At 38.0% G+C, this 21,753-nt stretch overlaps 2 protein-coding genes across 4 annotated transcripts in view; one reads left to right on the top strand and one right to left on the bottom strand.

Moving 5' to 3' along the window:
* Positions 1–13,704, top strand: part of Thoc1 (THO complex 1) — a 39,745-nt gene extending 26,041 nt beyond the window's left edge. Inside the window, exons 12-21 of the mRNA XM_032886062.1 lie at positions 4,395–4,495; positions 6,822–6,888; positions 7,086–7,136; positions 7,221–7,291; positions 7,529–7,624; positions 8,235–8,300; positions 10,092–10,175; positions 11,287–11,434; positions 11,952–12,027; positions 12,379–13,704. Coding sequence (XP_032741953.1) covers positions 4,395–4,495; positions 6,822–6,888; positions 7,086–7,136; positions 7,221–7,291; positions 7,529–7,624; positions 8,235–8,300; positions 10,092–10,175; positions 11,287–11,434; positions 11,952–12,027; positions 12,379–12,674 — 1,056 coding nt within the window. The 3' untranslated portion in view covers positions 12,675–13,704. The remainder of the gene's footprint in view (positions 1–4,394; positions 4,496–6,821; positions 6,889–7,085; positions 7,137–7,220; positions 7,292–7,528; positions 7,625–8,234; positions 8,301–10,091; positions 10,176–11,286; positions 11,435–11,951; positions 12,028–12,378) is intronic.
* The window catches only part of Usp14 (ubiquitin specific peptidase 14), a 39,834-nt gene continuing 30,756 nt past the window's right edge, over positions 12,676–21,753 (bottom strand). For 2 of the 3 annotated variants that reach the window (XM_032886063.1, XM_032886065.1), the window contains 6 exons: positions 21,517–21,582; positions 20,976–21,068; positions 19,645–19,773; positions 16,765–16,822; positions 16,172–16,279; positions 12,676–15,172 (listed from right to left, as the gene is read on the bottom strand). In XM_032886063.1, the coding sequence (XP_032741954.1) occupies positions 15,021–15,172; positions 16,172–16,279; positions 16,765–16,822; positions 19,645–19,773; positions 20,976–21,068; positions 21,517–21,582 (606 nt within the window). In that variant the 3' untranslated portion in view covers positions 12,676–15,020. The remainder of the gene's footprint in view (positions 15,173–16,171; positions 16,280–16,764; positions 16,823–19,644; positions 19,774–20,975; positions 21,069–21,516; positions 21,583–21,753) is intronic. The other variant, XM_032886064.1, reaches the window with a different exon arrangement.

Here is a 21,753-nt window from a genome sequence, read left to right as displayed (position 1 = left end):
CTCCTAGAGCAGCAGTGCTTAATGTGTTGGTCACAACACCTTGGGAGTTGACTCTTTCACAAGGTGTCTGAGTTTCTCTTGCTGAGACAGAATACAATGACCAAAATCAGGTTGGGGAGGAAAGGGTTCATTTGGCTCACATTTCCAGATCATAGTCCATCATTGGAGGAAGTCAGGACAAGATCTCAAGCAAGGCTAGAACCTGGAGACAAGAGCTAAAACAGAAGCCATGGAGGGGTGCTGCTTGCTGGCTTGCTCTCCATCACTTGCTCAGCATGTTTTCTTAAAGAACTTAGGACCACCAGCCCAGGGATGGCCCCACCCAGCAGGGGCTGGGTCCTCCCCCATTGAAATATGCCTGACAGCTGAATCTCACGGAGGCAGTTCTTCAACTGAGGCTCCTTCGTCTCAGAAGACTCTAGCTTGTATCGAGTTGACACACAAAAATGATGAATAAGTAAACAATTGAAAACAAGACTTTAAACTTTTTTTTTACACAGATGGCAGTAATTTATTCAATCCAGGTCATAGTGGATGACCTGGAACAATGATCTCCAAATCTGACTTATTTGTAAATAAGCTTTACTTTATATGGCCATAATCCCTCATATATGTATTGTCTGACTGCTTTTGTATGAATGCAAGTTATGACAAGACACCATATAGTTCCCATGGCCAAAAAATACTTAAAATTTCTCCTTTAACACACACACACACACACACACACACACACACACACACTTTTTTTTTTTTTTTAGTCCCTGAACCTAAAGCTACATGTATTAACGTGGGTAGATTCCAAACCTAGTATTGTGTGAAAATACCAAATTACAGAACAATGAGTGCAATATAGTTTGAGTATATTTGTATAGTATTTATAAATGCCTTGTGTACATATAGATACTATAAAATATGCATAAGAATCATAATTACCAATATGTGGGAATAGCAGAAGAGGGGAATAGGAATATGGAGGGTGTTAGGGACTCAGCAGTTTCAGGATGTATTTTTTATTTTTAAACAAATGTGAAACATGTAACTAGGTGATAATATGTGAATATTGAACTGTTTGTGCCCTTTAAACATTTGAAATATTTAATTTTTAGATGGAATATTTTTGTTTCATGATATTATTACAGGTAGTGAATTTTTTAATAATGAAGTGCACTGAATTTTTTTCCTAGTACAGATTTTTAAAGTATTTTATGTTGAATTAATAGAAATGGAAGATTTCAGATTTAGCCTTTTTGTTTTACCAAGAATATTTCATGGAAATTTTTCATGGAAAATTGATGATAGAAAGCATAAATGACCAAAGATGAACCATTTTAGGTTTAGAATAATTTGAGGCAGATTGAAGCCTAAGGCTAAGCAATTAGTAAAAGCCAAAATAAAAGGCCCTTTGTTCTAGAAACAAAAATGTTTACAAAGCAATATTTGATCCATGACACAATGAAAATGATGGCATCTAATAGAAAAGAAAATGTGGAACTACAAATTGTAAATATTGTAAAGGAAGAGTAAGGTTGAAGATACTTAGTCTTGGTCGTCACTGGCTGGCTTGTAGTTCTGTCTTCTAAGCTTCATCTCCCTCAGAATATGATAAGCAGTTAGTGTGCATGGTCACACAGTCTCATCTCAGCCCACTCTGTCTAGTTAAGTGCGACTTTTAATCCATGTTCCTAGCAATAAGAGTCGGCCTCCAGCATGAGATAAATGAAAAAGAGAAATGTGGTAAAGGGCTCTTAGAAATGAAGACAGAGAATTAGTAATCAGTTCCTCGACACTTGGGTGTTCTATAGACTTGATATAGCTTCTTAGTCCTCTTATATGGCTTGGTATCTGTTTTTGTGTTCTGCCTCTGTCTCTTTATCCCTTTAGATTTCTGCTGGGGGTTGCAATTTAAGTACTGCTTCCTCCAGATGCCTCTTAGTGTTTCTTAGACAAATGACTATTGCTTAGGCAAGTGAATGGTGAATTAGCAAGGTCTGGAGAACTGGCTTATGAGGAAAAACTGATGTGTTTTGTTTTATTCATGAACCAGATAGCAGTTGAACATGAAAAAGAGTTAAGTATATGGTTCTGGAGATTTGGAACAAGATCTGGGTTAAGAGTATAGATTTGGGATTTGATTAGTTTTTAAGTAATGTATACAGTCTATGAAATCAGCTGGAGAGGAGAGTATAGATTAAAAGAGAAATGTGAAATCAAAGTCTGAAGAAAACCAAGACTTAATGAGTAGGAAAGAGGGTGGGGAGAAATAGAAGACTAAGGGTGGACTCAGAAAGGAGTGGGGAATGTAGAAGATTGAGAAAGCAGGGATGACTAGTAAATAGGAAAGCTTGAGTTTATGGGAGCCAAGCATGCCCAGTAGAATGGAACTAGTGCTCAGACTCCTATACTCATCAGCATATACTCATCAGCATATACTCATTAGTGATCTCAGATACAGAACGGTAAGAAAGCCAAATCAGCAGGTAAAGAACAAATTAAAAACCATAGATAGAGCTGGTTCTTTTGTCTTTGTCATTTGGGGAGGGTGAAGCAAGTATGGTGAGGTATCTTTCAGGGAAGCTATTTAATATTAACAAAATGGAACTTGGAAAGAAGAGAGAGAAGGTAAAAGGGTCCAGGAGGCATGGATAACAAATGGGACTTGGCTAGACTGAGGCATACAGATGAAAGGATTTTCTTGGAGCAGGAAGGTGCAGCAGAAGCAGATGAGAAAGCAGGTCTAGTAGCTGAAGCTAAGTCTTACTTTGGGGAGGAAGCAAGAAGTTAAATTGCTTCCGATTAAACAAATTTCTTTTCCTCTTGGAAGGCAAATAGAAATTGAGGAGAAATAAGTAGTGTTTTTGGAAAATGGAAAGGTTTTAAATAGTTGCCGTGGGGAATAGAAGAGGTGGCTTTAAAGAATAAAGATTGCTGAGTAAAACAAGGATATCTATCCCCTTTAGGGTATCAGTAGTAACAGTGTTTGCCCAGCCACATCATTTGTCTGTTGTTCATTCAAACAGCTTAGCTTTCTACCTGGGTAGATATGGAGAAGGTGACTGCAGTTGTCATAATCAAGTTGTGGGCTTGGTAGATGTGACAGACTGTGTGTGGTACAAAAGTGTTCAGTAAGTGCTTGAAAATGGTTTAGCCAAATCTGTCCCACTAATTAATTATGTTTTTGTTTTTTCTACTTTAAGTGCTTATGTAAGTATTTACACAATACTCTTAAAGTACTTCTTGGCCCACAACACCATAAGGAAACTTCTTCCTGACAACTAAACCAAAATCCAGTTATAATAAAAACAGCGTGGGATTCGCTGTTTTTATTATCAGCAGAAAACAGAAAGCTCAGGGACTCTCTGAAGTATTAGCTACACTGGGAGCAAGCAGTTCAGGGTGAGAAAGGCTGTGAGATTATAATTGTTCCTCATGGACAGGACTATGAGAGGAAGACTCCAGAGCTGAAATGACTGAGTGATCAGTAGTCTAACTTGTAACCAGGCCACAAACATCAAAGTAGAAGGGCTGTCAGATGGGGTGGAATCCAGAAGCTAAGAGCCTTTGTGATACGAGTAAAGCCAGTTGGGATCTAGAGGAAAGGAAGACTACTGGTGTGCCATTCACATGTGGGAGGGTAAACATGGAAAATTACAGAATCAGATATTCATTTCCCAAAGCTGAGCTAAGGCCGGTTGTAGTTAAGACAACAGTGGAGCTTGTTGAGTCATAAGTGTGAAAGAAGGTGCTAGTACTAGAACAGCCTGATAAGTGGCCGGCTATTAAAACATACCAGCTGAAGCTGAGCCAATAGAACCTGGGACTTTGAACTCAAAGCCAGTCACTAGGGCTTTCTGATACTGTATTGATAATTCATTTAGAATTAGGCAACTTCCCACTGACCGTCTAGGTCAAAAAAAAAAAAAAAAAAAAAAAAGGCAGAGCTACAAGTGTGTAGAAAGTCTTTAGTAATCCTTGAGCTCGAGGCAGGGGTTATCAGAATGTCTTTCCTTTTCACCACCACTCTCAAAGTAGAAGCAGCCAGGTGGTAGGTGCTAGAGAACACCCTTGGTAATGATCCTTGGTCACTCTACTCTATGTTCTGTAATACAGTTAAAATGCAGTTTAGTTCTCCAAAATCTAAAGAGAAAAGGCCCATTTTTAATTTACATATAATTTCTTTCTTGCTTCTGCTTCAACCCTACCTTTTTGCAGGGCCATAGAATGAGTGGTACCCTTGCCTCTCTGTTCTTGGGCTGAGCAAGGAAGAAGCTCTACGCATTTTTTTTTTAATGAAACAATCTTCCATTTCTATGACTGTATAATTTATGCTTTTAGTGCTTTTATTCATACTTGGTTTTGATGTGTTGTTTTTCTGTGTGTGCTTATATTTTGAATAGTTGATGGATTTACAACTGAGTGACAGTAACTTTCGTCGACACATCCTGTTGCAGTATCTCATTTTATTTCAGTATCTCAAGGGACAGGTCAAATTCAAAAGGTAAGTTAATATGTGTAGTATATACACAATGACAATGGGAAGACCTTGCAAAGAATTTTTCATGTTTTAGGCCCATAGACCATAGGGTTTTGGAGACAGGGTTTCTATCTGTAACCCTGGCTGTCCTGAAACTTGATCTATAGACCAGGCTGGCCTCTAACTCAGATCTGCTTGCCTCTGCCTCCCTAGTGCTGGGATTAAAGGTGTACGACATCACTACCTAGCATATTTTTTTAATTAAAAATTACTATTACAGGGCTGGAGAGATGGCTCAGTGGTTAAGAGCACTGTCTGCTCTTCCAGAGGCCCTGAGTTCAAACCCCAGCACCCACATGGTGGCTCACAACCATTATAGTGAGATCTGGTGCCGTCTGCTGGTGTGTCTGAAAACAGCTACAGTGTATTCATACACATACAATAAATAAATCTTTATAAAAAAAAAAATTGGGGTTGGGGATTTAGCTCAGTGGGAGAGCGCTTGCCTAGGAAGCGCAAGGCCCTGGGTTCGGTCCCCAGCTCCGAAAAAAAAAACCAAAAAAAAAAAAAAAAAAATTACTATTACAGGGAGGGGTGTCATGGTGCACCTGTAGAGATCCGAGGACACCTTTCAAAAGTCAGTTCTCTTTCTATCATAGGATCTGGGTATGGAATTCAGGTTCAGATTTGCACAGCTTTTACCCACTGAGCGATCTATCTCGCTGGCTACTACCTAAAAGTACTTCTGCTGCAGCAACCAGACCACTAGTTGGGAACTTTTAGATATATGATACTTGTTTTAGGTAAAGTGTCAAAATATACATTTGCTAATGTGAGCCTCCTGTAGAATTCCAGACTTTCCCAGTCTTTGTTTCTAGTGCATGACAGTCTCTGTTACCTCACGTAGGTATCATGCTAAATTGTAAACTAAGGAAATAACACCTTCTAATAGCAAAACCTTCAAGGATATTAGAACTGAAAGAACCAAAGAAGATCTCAAAACAAAAGTGAATTCTAGGCACTAGGCTCAGTTGGTGAAGTGACTGACACGAAAACATGAGAATCCAAATTCATTCTCCAGCACCTATACAGACAGGTACAAATCACACCTTGTAATCTCAATGATGCAGATGTGAAGACAGGAGAATCTCTGAGGCTTGCTGGCCACCTAGCCTAGTCTAACCATTGAATACCATGATACCCTTTTCCCACAAACAAGGTGAAAGGCACTTGAGGAGTAACACCCAGGATTGACCTCGACCCCCACATGCATATGCCCTACACACTGTTCTGCTGTTTTAGGTTTTCATGCAGCCTCGTCAGGATCTCTTGTGTCTAAGCCCTGCCAACCGAAAGCATACCATTTGTTCTTTTCTTCCGTAATTGAAGCCAGAGCCTGTTGCTTGTACACAAATTGGTGCATAAAGGGCATGGCATTGTTGCCTGCCGGATCAATAGTCCCATGTCAGCACTTGTGCAGCTCCTTCAGAATTGTCGTCAAGTGGCACATGATACCCACCCAAAAAATGTAATTTTTTTTATTTTTCTATTTCAAAGTTTAGTGTAGTGTGATATAGAAAGATCAAGGACTTGAAATCAGACATAGGTTGAATTCAAGCTTTGGGCTTTAGGGAAGTCACTAGATCACTGTATTCTCTTTAATAAGTGCATGAAATGGTTCTGCAGATTCAGATGACAGTGCTAGCTGTCTTTGTTGATGACTTTGAAGCAATTAGTGGATAGCTAATGGGAGCTGTTAACAATTTTGAGTTTTGGGGTTGGGGATTTAGCTCAGTGGTAGAGCGCTTGCCTAGGAAGCGTAAGGCCCTGGGTTCGGTCCCCAGCTCCGAAAAAAAGAACCAAAAAAAAAAAAAAAATTTGAGTTTTGCCAATATTCTTTTCCATTGTATTTTGAGTCCGTTTTAAAGGAAAATATAACATGTCTATATGAATATGTATCATATAGAACATTATGTTAATGTTTTCTCAGGTTTTTTTTTTTTTTTTTTTTTGGAGCTGGGGACCAACCTAGGGCCTTGTGTTTGCTATAGGCAAGTGCTCTACCACTGAGCTAAATCCCCAACCCCGTTTTCTCAGATTTTTTCTCTGTTAAATGTGTGAAATATTTATTACTCTGTGGTTAGAACAGTTAATTGAATGTCTTATTTGCCTTTATATTTTCATGACTTCAATTTTAACACCTGACCATGAAATGTAAGAATTTTCTCAATATTCCCCATATTTGTCATAGTTCTTGGTAATTTTCCACACAGTGTGGTTAATTTAAGGTGCCATGAATAGCCTCAACATGAAAATACTATAACACAGAATGCATTTGTTCTTTCCCTAGTTCAAATTATGTTTTAACTGATGAGCAATCACTCTGGATTGAAGATACTACAAAGTCAGTCTACCAAGTAAGTCCAACATGCAACAAACCCATGATTGAAAAAATGGAAATTTAGAATTTTCTTTGTTTCAGCCCCAAATAGGAAAATAAGGATAAAGTTAAGCTCAGGTACAAGAACACAAACACTTCTTGGTTCTCTGCCTACAAACCACTCCTATGATGCAGAAAGTTGTTGAAACCTTAGTATATTCTTTCTAATCACAGCTGCTATCTGAAAATCCCCCTGATGGAGAAAGATTTTCAAAGATGGTAGAGGTATGTATTTGATCATTAGTTTTCTTATTACTGAATTATGATTTCAAAATATTGTTATGCAGAGATGTCTCTTGTTTATCCTAGCATATATTAAACACTGAAGAAAATTGGAACTCATGGAAAAATGAAGGTTGCCCAAGTTTTGTGAAAGAAAGGTAATAAGTTGATTGAACACAGGATAAGTTGGTGTTATTGAAAATGCTGTGTCTGTTGTCTTCTGTCTGATAAGTGTTCTATCATACTATGAAGCATTTATATTTTAGGGTAAAAGAAATACTTAGCTCCCAACTTACAGTTTTGCTGTAAGTAGAATTAAATAAATACAGCACATTAGGAAATTGCTTAACACACATCCATATACTGTCCCCAGAATATGAATGTTTTGTTCACAGAGCATCAGATACCAAGCCCACAAGAGTGGTACGGAAGAGAGCAGCCCCAGAAGACTTCTTAGGCAAAGGGCCCAATAAGAAAATCCTGATTGGAAAGTATGTTACTCATTTTCCTATGTTCTTGATTCTATTTGAAAATATTATGAATAGAACTCTCCAGTTTGGCTGAGGAGATAGCTCAGCTGTTAAGGCTAGGCTCATAACCAAAAAGACAGAAACTCTGTACATGAACTTGTATTTAGTGTGTGTGTGTGTGTGTGTGTGTGTGTGTGTGTGTGTGTGTGTGTGTGTGTGTGTGTGTGTGTGTGTGTGTGTATGGGTAACTAAAGCTAACCATAGCCCATTGCTCAAAACTGTCATTATGTGAATTCATGTAACTACGTAAGCCTTCCTATTGTCTCCCACTTTGAAAGCCCTTGGCTCTAGGCTCTGCCATCTTTTCTGTGTCATGGACAGTACAACTATCTGGGCCAGTGCAGTTCACTTACATTTACTGAAAGGGTACTGATCGTTCAGGTCTGTCACCTTTCAGTTAATCCTCCATTCTTTATTATCATTGAATAGTTTCTGAGAAATGGTTATCATTATATATTACATAGAAATGACTATCACCACCCCCAGACCCACTACTTATGTTACATATGCAGTTTTATGACATTCTGTGAGGATGCTATCAATACAAAATTATGTCTGCCTTATTTTGTAGTGAGGAGCTAACAAGGCTTTGGAATCTCTGTCCTGATAACATGGAAGCCTGTAAATCAGAGACAAGGCAAGTGTAAACTTTTGTTAGTTTTCTCAATGTTCAGTAAAGTATAATAAAATCTTTCCTTAGGAATGATCAAAGCTTAAAAGTTTATTGTGGTTAAATTTGGGCCTGGCAGAATATGGTTTACTTTAAAACACCTAAAAATGCTGATAAATTTTTAGAAATCACAAAAAAATAAAAGGTTCACAAAGAAATGGGAACTCAACACCAAAAGAGTAACTTAGGATTGATTTGGTATTCCAAGAGAGTAAGCAGTGAGGTGGTCCAGTTTGAGATACTCACAGAGATGCAGGAGACGAGCCTAGGCTTGGTCTCCTGAGTTAGGAGAGACACTGCCTGCAAAGGAAGGGAAGCAGTGGAAGGCAAGAACAGGACACACTTCCTGGAAGTGGAAATGGAAACCAAAAGGTTTCCTGAGAAACAAGAACATGTCATGTAGCTGACATTTCCGGTACCAGCCGCAATTGGGAACCCAAAGCTAAAATTGTCAGCTAGGAAATCCTAGGCTGGTGGTAAAACCTGTCAGAAGGTCAGACCTCCAGATGGAGCTCTTAACACAGGGAAAAGCCTAAAAAACTTATCATCCAAATTTACAGTCAAGGAAACAACTACCATGAGTTTCATAAAGAATCAAAAGAGATGGCTCAGTGGTTAATAATGCTGGCTGTTCTTCCAGAGGACCCGAGATCTGTTCATCACACTCATTCTCTCCAGGCCTAGGGGATCCAACACCCTCTTGCACCAAGGACACAAGTGGTACACAGATGTACATGAAGACAAAATACTCATACATACTCATAAATAAGTAAATAAAGCTAGAATCAGGTAAAGGCTGTAGAGTTATTTTTCAGATAATTAAGAAGTAGCAGCTAAAAACAAGAAAAACTTGGCACTGTCAAAAAGACCAGAGAGTCAGGTGTGGTGGTAGCTCATTACGGTAATCCCATCAGCTGGAGACTTGTTAAAAAACAATACAATACAGAGTTGAGCAAAAACCCAGCAGAGAGAACACATGGGTGTGAAAGAAGCACTGCTTAAGATCAGGACGAAATAGTCATAATTCATAAATTCTTTCGTTCAAGATGTCTATGTATGTGAAAAATGAAGGATGAATGAAAAGAGAAAACAGGTTACAAAAGTAAAATTAAACTAACAGCAGGCTTCAGAAACAAAATCAGAAGACAGTGGAATAAGAGCCTCAAAGAACTGTAATAACAGTATGTAATTTCTAAAGTAAATGAGTGTAAGGGGGGGGACAGACAGACCGACCGACTGACCCAAAGGTACACAGAGAAAAAGTTAAATTCAAATGAACAAAAGTCAGTCATCCTGGTGTGAAGACAGAATGATAGGTATTTTAAATTTTTATCTACATATTGATAAGACACATACCGTAAAAACAAAGATATGAAAATGTTAAAACTAAAAGAATAAAAGGTGTCATGGACAGAGCTTAGGACAGATATCAGAAGTTGAAATTCTCTTACTTGCTGATGAACTTCAGATGCCATTCACTGTTTGCTTACCTTTGTTTATCACCATTTTGTTAAAAGGAATAGTACAGTCTATCAGAGTGCATGGTTTGATGAAATAGTGAATAATTTTTAGACCTATACCTTCTTTATTGTCCCATTTCAGAATTGAGCTTTCAGTCTCTATCTTCTTAAAGAGATCTAGAGAGTCCCTGCATTTAGGTCTTAGGTGTAATTAACACACATGGATACTGTTAAACTCATATTGCCACCATTTTAGAGTATTACACATAAACCTCACTGTTTACTTTACAATGACCAGAGAATACATGCCAACTTTGGAGGAGTTCTTTGAAGAAGCCATTGAACAAGCAGATCCTGAAAACATGGTTGAAAGTGAATATAAGTAAGTAATGTTATAATGAAATGATGCTAATTTTCAGCATGTTTTCTTAGGAATCCTCTTATCCTACAGTTAAGCCAGCAGAGTAGTGCTTTTAGGTGAGTTTATGCATGCAGTTCACATTGCTACAGAACTTCTTTATTTTGTAGTGTCTATTCCTTTTGGCTCTCAAACATGATGAAGTTGAAGAACTCTCATCCCTCATCCCATACCTCCTCCTGACCATTACGTCTGTTTGTTCTCTACAACTGTCTCTCCCTGCTAGCCAGTTTAGTTTTTGTCCTCCCTTCCTCACCCACCTCACTTTCTTTTCAGCCCATCTACTTAATTGAGGCTGTGTTCCCTGTCACTCCACTGCAATAGCTCCCACAGTATTTTTTTCCTTTTAAGCTCCCAACAGCATCTGTTAGCAGACCTGTCTCAGTATTGGTAGAACCACTTACACTAACCTTGCTGCCTTATTCAAAATTCCTGTGGTAACGTCTAAGAGGCAGTCTTTTATCTAAAGTGTCCCATGTGACAGCACAGTTTTAGTTTTTAGGAAGGTGTTCTGGAGTTGTGATTTAAAGGCAGAGGCCCTCCTGTCAGAATGCATAGGGTTCCCCTCCCATGTACCACTTACTGGCCAGATATCTGGTTCTAACAAACGATCCCTGTGCCCCATTTCTCATTTGCTACATAATAACCACTCATTTCACATAGATTCCTTATTCAAAATACTTGAAGCTATACGTGTTTTCAGATTTCAGGTTTGTCCAGATTTGGAACACTTTAGACTCCAGCAGATAAGACAAACTAGACTTTGAGTCAAACAGGAGTGTGAAATAACCGAAGCTCGCCTCTGGTGCCATACAATGTGGGACAGCTCACCAGTTGTCTCTCTCCCTGTCTCCTTGCTTCTGTGTAACTGCATGAATGGTTCTTTGTACAGTGTCTAACAGCCAGGACTAGGGACATAGAACATTGACTTGCTAAAATAAAGCAAAATATTATATAGACTTTCAAATTATAAGATGGTACACTTTGCTGTTATTTGCAATAGAACATAAAATTGTGACTCATTATGTGAAAATAACTATGGAACTGGTTACAAGGCTGACATCTCTTCTTATAGAGCCGTAAATAATTCAAATTATGGATGGAGAGCTCTCAGACTCTTAGCCCGGAGAAGCCCTCACTTCTTCCAGCCAACCAACCAGCAGTTTAAGAGTCTGCCAGAGTATCTTGAAAACATGGTGATAAAGCTAGCCAAGGAACTACCAGTAAGTGATGTACTTCATTTTCCCCATTTCCTTACTAGATATTATCTGCTTTAAAACTATTCTCATTATTTGAGCAGAATTCAGTTTAGCTTTTCCTACAAAATTAGTTGTCTGCAGACCACCGTGTTTTAGAATGGGAGCAAGGATGTTGTTGAATTTACAGAGAAAAAGTAAAACATAGAGATATCGGTAATTTTCTGTGCAGCATGCAATTTACCCAAAGTACTACTATTTTCAGTAAACTAGATCAGATTTTCCTCTTTACTAGTGTTTTACTGTCTTTTGTCAAAAGCAGGATCTAAGAGTGACAGAAGGTCACCTGGCAGAGCCTTTCCCACTGTTTCCTTACAGTATGGTAATGGTGGACATGGTCAATCCCTGTCACCCCTTAGACAGAACTGCCTTAAAGCTTAGGTGTTTGCAAACCTGCCTGCCCATACTTCTCACCCTTTCTACCTAAGATCTTTTATCTTCAGAAACTGAAGTTCTTTTAAACATTGTTCTTCATTTACTATAGCCCCCTTCTGAAGAAATAAAAACAGGTGAGGATGAAGATGAGGAAGATAATGATGCTTTACTAAAGGAAAATGAAAGTAAGAATCGAATTTTCTTGGCTGTTTTACAAAATTGGAAAAGACTGGGGGATCTTTGTTGAGTTATTTAATTTGATTTACTTCTCAGTTCTACCATCTTATCTTACTTTTGACTTAAGTTAAAAACATTGGTCACTTAAAGTCCATTTTATAGAATGAAATTTGGAGATGAATTTTAAAAGGTAAAGAAGATGGGTGCTTTAAAAGGACGTATACAGCCTATGGAAATTTTCAAGTTTTAAAGTTTTAGGGGATTAGTAACCCAGTGGTAATTCTAGCTTTGCAGTTCTTTCAGATATTTTAAATGCACATCTCTATATTTTGCACATAATTTAATCCCCTGTTTTCTAGGTCCTGATGTTCGGCGAGATAAACCTATAACAGGGGAACAGATAGAGTCATTTGCCAACAAACTTGGTGAGCAGTGGAAGATTTTGGCTCCTTACCTGGAAATTAAAGACTCTGACATTAGGCAGATTGAATGTGACAGTGAGGACATGAAGATGAGAGCCAAACAGCTCCTTGTTGCCTGGCAAGATCAAGAAGGAGTTCACGCAACAACTGATAACCTGATTGGTGCACTGAACAAGTCTGGGTTAAGTGACCTTGCAGAAAGTCTAACTAATGACACTGAAACAAACAGTTAGCTTTCTTTCTTTCTCTCCTTTTTTATTGAAAAGTGATAAGATTTTGTTACCAAGCAGCATTTGATAAAAGGTCCACTGGTTTTGGTAAACAATAAACACTTTTATAACAGCTGTTGTACAGTTAGCTGGTGCTCAAAAAACCACATACCGAACAGGCATTGGAGTATAGGAGGACAGGGTGGGAAAATGGCCAAAGTAAAAGGACCACAAGATCACAGACGACGTTTTGTAAGTATTTTTATAATGAAGTTAAATGAGTACTATTTATGAGTATGTTAGAGTCCTGTCCCAAATTAGTTTCCTGCATGCTATCAGTTATAAAATGTATTCTGAAATCACAAGATGACACTTCTGAAACCTTAGGACTGGAAAGCTGGAAAGCAGAGGATTGGCAAAGGATGGATAGTTTAAGTGTTTTACTGGCAGTCTGCCATGTTTACTCTACTACAGCAAGAGTTCAGACTGATAGCCAGGGGCCCTACAAAACCTAAACCATTTGCTGTTTGGCCAATACAGAAAATGTTTGCTAGCCTCTAACTTTATGTGAAGTGGAGTCTATGACCCAACTACTCCTTTAGCTTTATAAAGATTACTTGACCTCCTCAAGTCTCTAAACACCCAGGGATTCCTGTCAGTTCACTTGTGAAAATACACTGTATGTAGCAGAGCATGTGCAGTGCTGGCTGAAGGTTCATGTTCTGTTCCCATACAACATTTCCTGTGGGTGTTTGGTGTCTGGTGAAGGTTAAAAGTGTTCTTGCCTGGACCGTGCACACTCCGCTAGCTGGGGAAGCAGTGGCTGCGCACAGCTCCAGCTTCCTGGTACCCTCTGCACTAAGCAAATTAAGGCATGCTCAGGAACTGAAAGGGAGAATGGATTTTTTGCCTCTTCTCTCTTACATTCAAGGATGCATTCTAAAATACTTAACACCTTATTTAAAACAACACTGTGGAAATCCAATTTCTACTTTAAAGAATTATCTTTGGAATGCTTTTCTAGGTCAAATAAACTATCGAGAAGCTTTTTGTATAATAGTTTTTAATTCTCAGTGCACTCTAAACATGGTTTTGGTGTATTTGTTGTAAACCCACCTCACCTGGTTTAGTGGGAAAACACAGGTGCCAAGTTACTTCCTTCTCCAACTGTTCTAGCCGATGAGACTGAGTAAAACCATTACAGTACACATTCCATGTAAGTTAGCAAACTTTACAAACCTGCTGGCTTACCCACAGTGTTACAGAGTTATTATCAAATAAAAATCTTGGGTACTTTACAGAGCATTAGAACATATAGTCCAAGATGTCATTATATTCCCAAAATTTTATTAATAATCAACTCAAATCGACCAACTTGCTACAATATTCAACACTTGGTCCTTTCCTTAGATTGCTAAGGAAATTAAGGTTCCTGAAACATAAGCAACAGATATGTGAGGTAATGAAACTGATCACAGAATTCAGTGTCCAAAGGAATTCATCACTTTTACAACTTTGTGTTTCTTTTGAAATAACACTGGCCAACCTAAAGTTTCTTGTATTTTAAATGGATGCTTAACTGCTTAGATTATTAGCTATTTGCAGAAACTGTATAGTATTGAATTCATCTGACTCTTCAGCCAAGCTCTAATACTAAAAAGAGACCAGGTCAAAAGTTGTTAATCCCTCTTTTTCCTTATTTTTAATTATTAAATATCCTTAGTTTCTAAAAATAAGCAACTAGAGCTTGTTTATACATATGATTACCACAAAGACCAATGCAAAGTTACACATAAACCACAGCACATTAGAGACACAATAATAAGTGTATAATCAAGTGTGTTCGTATTAATCACAATTTATTGTAAAGTCATGAAAGGCCAGCAACAGTCAGTCTGGACAATACTTGATTGCACCCAGTTGATGGGATGTGGACAGCAGCACTGAGTTACACGATGAGAGCAACACTTCATTTTCCACCTCCTAGGAAAATATTGGTTAGATAAGGCAAAGGACGGGCAGCTACTGAACGGTGGTATTAACCATGCAAGAACAACACATAGGTGTGCAATAAACATCATTGCTAAATCTTGGGTTGAAAAGGCAAGGGATAAAATGGATTTCAGCCAAGAATTTGTAACAATTAATGCAAAAGATAAGATTTTAAAGAATGTCTTGTAGCTACCTTTATATTAGGTAGCACCCAAACGTAATTATCTGTAGTCTTAAGATTGATGATACACAAGTGGCTTGGTTCTGTTCTCGTTCTCTTTAGAGCTCAAGATTATAGAAATATTCAAAAAAAAAAAAAAAAAACCACCACATACACACATTTATATCACACCTAGGCATAAATAGCTAAATTGAAGGTTACTGTTCACTGTCTTCTTCCATTATTTCAACCCTTCGAGGCCCATAAAGTAGAACATAAGCAATGTGCCAGTCTCCACCTCCAGACAGTCGCAGAATATCTTCTGGTGTTACAATGCTGACCTTATCGTCATCAAATTTGATCCATTCATCTAAATTAAGAAGATACACACCATTATTTTCAGAGTTCTGGTGCAAAAGGAACTGATTGGATATACAATGCTCCCCCTGACTATGAACAGCTCTCCAAATGTGGCTGTACCCTAGGCCATGCAGGTTCAGTATAATTTCAAGAGTTCCATGACATCACAGCTATCTCAACACTACTTCTAAAGCATGATCTACCATTCTACTGTCACTGATTACAGCACACACTACGTTCTCCAAAGCTTCATGATGTGTGCCAATGCAAGTATGAACACTGACAATACAAACGGAAGTAGGCATTTCCCTGGTAGCCAAGTACTTGCTCAGCATATGCAAGATACCTTTTTGGTTTGATCCCAGCATCATTAAAAAAAAAAAAAAAAAAAAAAAAAAAAAAGAATCCAGCCATATTAAGCTGCACAACAAGAAAACAAAAATATAAATCCATACCACTTCATGATTTTTTTCCTTTGCAAATTGTCGTTTTAAGCTAACTTTCTCAGCCGTAACTGCTGATATTATAAATTTGGATATAAAGGAAGAAGCAAACTTTGAGGCCCTTAATACTGAGAAGGTACTAGGAAGTTTACTCAGTGACATGACACACACATGAAAATCTGAGTTTGATCTCCAGGTAAAAGCTGTGTGTGATGGCTCCTGACTACATCCCTAGTGCTGAAGCGCTAGGGAAAGCAGCAGTTACCTGGGCTCCCTGACTAGCCAGTCTGGCTCAACTTTGCTCTAGGCTCAGCAAGAAGCTGTCAAGAAAATGCTAAAGGAAGATATCCAACATGGACACATGCACCCATAGGCACATGCCCACATGCGCGCGCACGCGCACGCACGCACGCACGCACACACACACACACACACACACACACACCCCTGTATAAAGACTAGGCAATTATTCATTTTTAAAAGGCATGAAGTTCACAAACAGAAACACACCCACAATGCTATGAAATTTGCAATCAAGTAGTTAACAACTGTAATAATATTCTTACCTTCTTTTCTTTTCACCCATGATACATAATGACCCGAAGAACTAGATCTTCCCTGGTGAGTTAACACTGCTTGTAAGTCATAGTAGCCACAATTATTGGAGCCAATATCTTAAAGAGAAGGGATTCAATTAAAACAGGCAACAAATAGACGTGCTCTTCTCAAAGTAATAATTATCAAGTTGAGATTGGAGAAACACTGCTCTACTGAATTCCATTAAATACTACTGTGCAGAGCTACAATTAAGTTTCAAGTACCACTTTATTTAAGTTACATTACGGAAATTATTTGTCAAGAACCCTGAATTAGGCCAGGAATGGTGGCTCATGTCTATCACACCAATACTTGGGGAGCTAAGGTACAGTAGAAATAACCTTGAGACCACCTTTATCTACATGGTGAATTCCAGACAATTCTGGACTACACTGAGTAAATCCATACCACTTCATGATTTTTTTCCTTTGCAAATTGTCATTTTAAGCTAACTTTCTCAGCTATAACTGCTGAGTACACAGAGCGCATGAAATCTGATTAAAAAGATAAATAATAAAACATGCAATCTAACTAATACAATCGAACTGAGACATCCACTTACCGTCAGCAAATGAAAAGGGTTCATACTTAATCTCTTTTGGAGGACTATTCTTGTCGTTCTAAAGAGAAAAATCTTAATTTTAAATTGTGATATTGGAAATGAGCGTACATTATTGTTGAGTACTTATATAAATATTTACACTGTCTACAAATCACTGAATCACAGACAACATAATGGTCTACCTTGTGAAGTAAATAAGCAATAAACTATACTTACCATAAAAACTATAAAATCAAAGGCTCTACTCTTCAATAATATGCAATATTACCACAGTACAATAACGTGTTGCCTGGATATATGGCTAAAGTTAAGCCACTAACTAAAATTTTTAACAAAGCAGAGGTCTGGCAGTGAGGTTGACGTACTCTAGAATAGCAAAATAAAATAACTCCATGACTTTATCCGCATGCTATTAGCCAAACTTGTTGGAAATAATCCATGTCTGTGAACCTGCAGGAGCAAAAGCTACCTTAAAACAAAAATAAACAAAAAAAAAAAAAAAAACAAAAAAAACAAAACAAGCTCAGTAAAGTTTCTGCACTTGATCGAAGCCATGCCAGCTTCAAGTAAAATGATTAACTGAAATGATGGAAGAATTTAATAAAAATCCACTACCTCAACTCATCTGACTAATGGGGAAAATTTAAACAGGCCTCAAATCAAATAAAAATAACAGAAAACAGGAAACTCAACAAAACAGGGCCAGACCTTAAAATGATCAGTAAAATTGGGAACCCTCAAGAAAAGAGACAAATTATAGTTAACAGTAAAGAAATGGGCTAGATTTACCCTACAGTTAATACAAATCACCCAGAACAATTCCACAGACAAATGGGACCTGCTAAATGAAGTTATAGTCAATTATGTAAGAGCAGCAAATACATTATGAAACAAGTGACTCAAATAATCCTGTACCTGTCCTGTAGTTTCAGAAAACTGAATCAAACCTTTGAAAACTAAGAAGTCTCCAAACATTATTTCCACAATTACATCAAATAGAAAGCAATTCTACCCAGTCTATTTGGACAATAGGACAATGGGGGGGGGGGCAATAGCTCAGAATTTAAGATCAACATCAACAAAGCAAATGAGGCCACTTGCAAAAGCATTAAAAAGAACAAAGTGGAGATCACAAGTCCAGTCCTTATAAGGAACCTGTATTTGTTATATACGATACTGTGGACACATGCCTGAAATCCACTGGAATCAGGATCAGGAGTTCAAGCTTGCCTCAACTATCTAGCAAATTCATGGCCAGCCTGGACCCCATGAATCCCATCTTATAAAAAAAAAAAAAAATTGTAGTATGGCCAAAGAGCAGATATACAAAGGATTAGAATAAAACTGAAAGCTTCATAAACACAGTCACATCTATTGTCAACCAATTATCTACAAAGATGCCAGGGTATAGTCAATTGGCAAATACTAGGTTTTCTTTCTTTCTTCCTCCCCCTCTTCTCTCTCTCTCTCTCTCTCTCTCTCTCTCTCTCTCTCTCTCTCTCTCTCTCTCTCTTTGTTTAATATCCTGGAGATCTGGATATTCAGACCCAAAATAATGGATCTGAACATCTTATCCCACAGAAATTAAATGAACCAACCACATACCTAAATAAACAAGCTATCAAACTCAAACTTTTTCTTTGCCATAAGGAAGATGACGAGATAAAATGACAGCCTGAGAGAAACACTTACAATCTGCATAGCTAAGAATTATAATCTACAACAGAACAGACAGTTCAGCAGAGGACACACATGGCAACCAAAACATGAAAAAGTCAAAATCATTAAGGTAGTACCACAAACTTAACCATCTGCTCAAATGTAAACTTAACAGCAGCAAAAGCTAGTCAGAGCATGAGTCAGTCAGGCATTGCTGACAGAAATAAAAAGCAGGTATCATTTGGCACTTTCTTGACAAACTGGGTATGCTACCACCATGCAACACAGCAAATACACTTTTGGATATTCATTTCAGAGAAATTAAACTCCTGCTTACACTAAGTTCTGCAAACAAACATTTTACCAGCTTTATTCATAATAGACAACTGAAAATGTGGAGTCAATTCAAAGTTTATGTCAAAAAAATTGGGAGTTTAATTTCATATAATAACTTTCTTAAAATTACAAAATCATAGAAACATGATGAAGGATGAGACTAAGGTATGTATATTCTGTACTCCCCACTAAAATGCCTCACAAGGAATATCACCACATAGAGAAATGCAGACTTCATGCAGAGCAAAGATGATAGAGCTGCTTCACCACTGCAGAGCACTGCTTCCTGCACTACGTTAGTGCATCTACAGCTCTAAGAGACCCGCATCAAGATATATACATCTCCTAACTGAAATGCAGGCTGATGGTTTCTTTCTCTCTTTTTTTGACCAAGTCTTGATTTTTATTACTTTAAAAAGTTGCATATTTATTTTGCTTTCTGACTCTGTGCTTGTGCCTTCAACACTTTCAAAATGATCTTCTGCTCCTCAGTAAGGAAAGCCCGCTTGATCCTGGTGCACATGGAACTACCATAGGCCCTGCTGACCTGCTTCTTTGTCCTAGACAATCTCATAAGGTTTGGGTCTCACAGTGTGAACTCTTCACAGTCTGCCTGGTCATTCACATGAGGATTTAGGTGCTTTCCCAACCTTCTAGTGTAAAGGTAAACCATCCTGTTGCCAGGGTTCGAGACTGCCTTGTTTTGTTAGAGGCTGTATCGGAGGACGGCCTATAGTATGTTAAACGCTGGACCATCCTGAGTGCCTCTAAGCACCATCCCCGGAAGAGGAAAAGGAAAAGGCCTGATCATTTCATAGTAGTAATTCCTGGGCACTAAATGAAGATTTAAATGGCAGTGGTAAAAATACAGCAAAAGGAACCTACTGCATTTGGTTGCTGATTCACTTTTTTATCTTCTAGATCCTTGAATTTTGACCGAAAAGAGATCATTTTCTCTTGAAGTTCCGGTGTACAGAGTTCATACACATCCAACATGAGAGGAAATTTAACATCCTATAACAAACCAAAAACAAAAATACAAATGCAAAAGCACAATTATTTAATATATATATATATAAAACTCTTCCTTCCTTCCTTCCTTCCCTTTTAATGCAGGGTTTTTTCTGTGTAGCCCAGGCTGTCCTGGAACTCAGAGATCCGCCTGCCTCTGCCTCCCAAGTTCTAGGAATAAAGGCATGTGCCACCACCGCCTGGCCATAGAATACTTTCAAAATAATACTTTCATAAGTCAAGTAAAGTTGAAAATGAATCTGTGATGTTACAGTGGAACCCATGAAATTGGGAAGCAATAGTGCTATAAGGCTGAGGGAACATAGAAGGAAAGAGTGAGTAGATCTAATCAAAACAAATTACATGAATAGTCAAAGTTCCCAACACTGAAAAAAAATTAAAGAATGATCTGATTCTAACTTTTATACAGTAACTACTTTTCATGATCTTTTCCCATTAAATAATCAAGCCCATACACATGACCACAGAAGCTGCACTTGTATGACAGAACACTGATTCAGAATAGGTAAGATACTACACATGTAATAGGTCCCAATGTGGTGTTTAAAAACAATTTTATGGGGTTGGGGGATTTAGCTCAGTGGTAGAGACCTTGCCTAGCAAGCGCAAGGCCCTGGGTTCAGTTCCCAGCTCCAAAAAAAAAAAACAATTTTACACACAACACTGAAACAAAGAACATATTAAAATAGTTACAGTAAATAAAAAAGGCCCAAGCTATATTTAACCTTCACATATAACTATCAGAAAATGTGAATTTCAGCTCAGAGGGTAGATTCATACACCTCTTCCAAAGGAAGACTACACACAACTAGACTACACAGCTCAAGGAATCAACACTTAAGCTCTGTGGTGCTTAAATGCAATTACAGTGTGCTTACTGCATCCGTCCTCATTTCCAATCTAATCCAGGGCAGAGTTTCTGGGGACTTCAAGAACTAATAATTATCTGTGAATCTTTTGAAAAATATAAAATGTATGCTCTAAGGCTTAAATGTTTGAGACTGCAGAAAGAAGCCAGGCATGTATGAAACAAATGGATAATACATAATTCCAATAAATTGTGAGCTAAGAATCACCTCTAACCACCTCAAAGCTGTCCTTAATAGGATAAATAAATCTAATGCATGCTGGGAATTGCATTCAAAGGATTTTATTTAATATACAGACTAAACTTCATTACTAACCTTAAGAACTTTGGCGTTCACAGATTCTTTCTCTTTATAAAAAAATCGAACCATCTGAATAGTTAAGTAAGCAGGTAGCCGGCTGATCTTAGACTAAGGGAGAGAAATGAGAAAAATTCTTTAATATCTAAGGCCATGTAAGGGGTTACATTTTTGGGTTTTTGGGGGGGTTATAAAAACAAAGACTTTATATTAACTAGCACCCTCTCTCTTTTCTGCATATGTGTGTAGTGTGGGTGAGCATCTGCTTGTGCATTTGCATGCATGTTGACAAGTATGTAGGCACTTGTATATGTGCCAAGAGCACATGTGTGAATGTGCATGGAGTCACTGTTCCAACTAGTCCAACCAGCCAGCTCCACCTCCAGCACCCTGGGACTAGAGCCAGGAAGCCATGCTTATCCAGCTATTTACATGAGCTCTGAGGCTCCAAACTCCAGTTCTCAGGTTTCCATAGCAAGTTTTCCTACTGAGCCACCTCCTCCCCTTGAACCCTTTCAATGAAATGGAACTCAATCTCAAAAAGAAATGCGTAACTTACAGATTTGATGTACAAAGCATTTCTCTGCAATGTTGGAGACTGTTTAGTAATTTCTTCCTGAAGTCGCTAAAAAAAGGCATTACAAACAACCAAACATCAGATTTAAAAACTATTCCCTACAACATAAAACCACATATCTAATTTTTAAAAACAGCACCATATAGTAAATACATCAGTGGATTTATCCCAACAAACAACAATTAGAATAAACATGATATAGGAGGCTTTTTTAAATAA

Source organism: Rattus rattus, chromosome 15 (genome assembly GCF_011064425.1).
Source record: "Rattus rattus isolate New Zealand chromosome 15, Rrattus_CSIRO_v1, whole genome shotgun sequence".
Lineage (NCBI taxonomy): Eukaryota > Metazoa > Chordata > Mammalia > Rodentia > Muridae > Rattus > Rattus rattus.
Note: the sequence above shows the minus strand (reverse complement) of the source record. Positions and strands in the feature narration are given on the sequence as shown.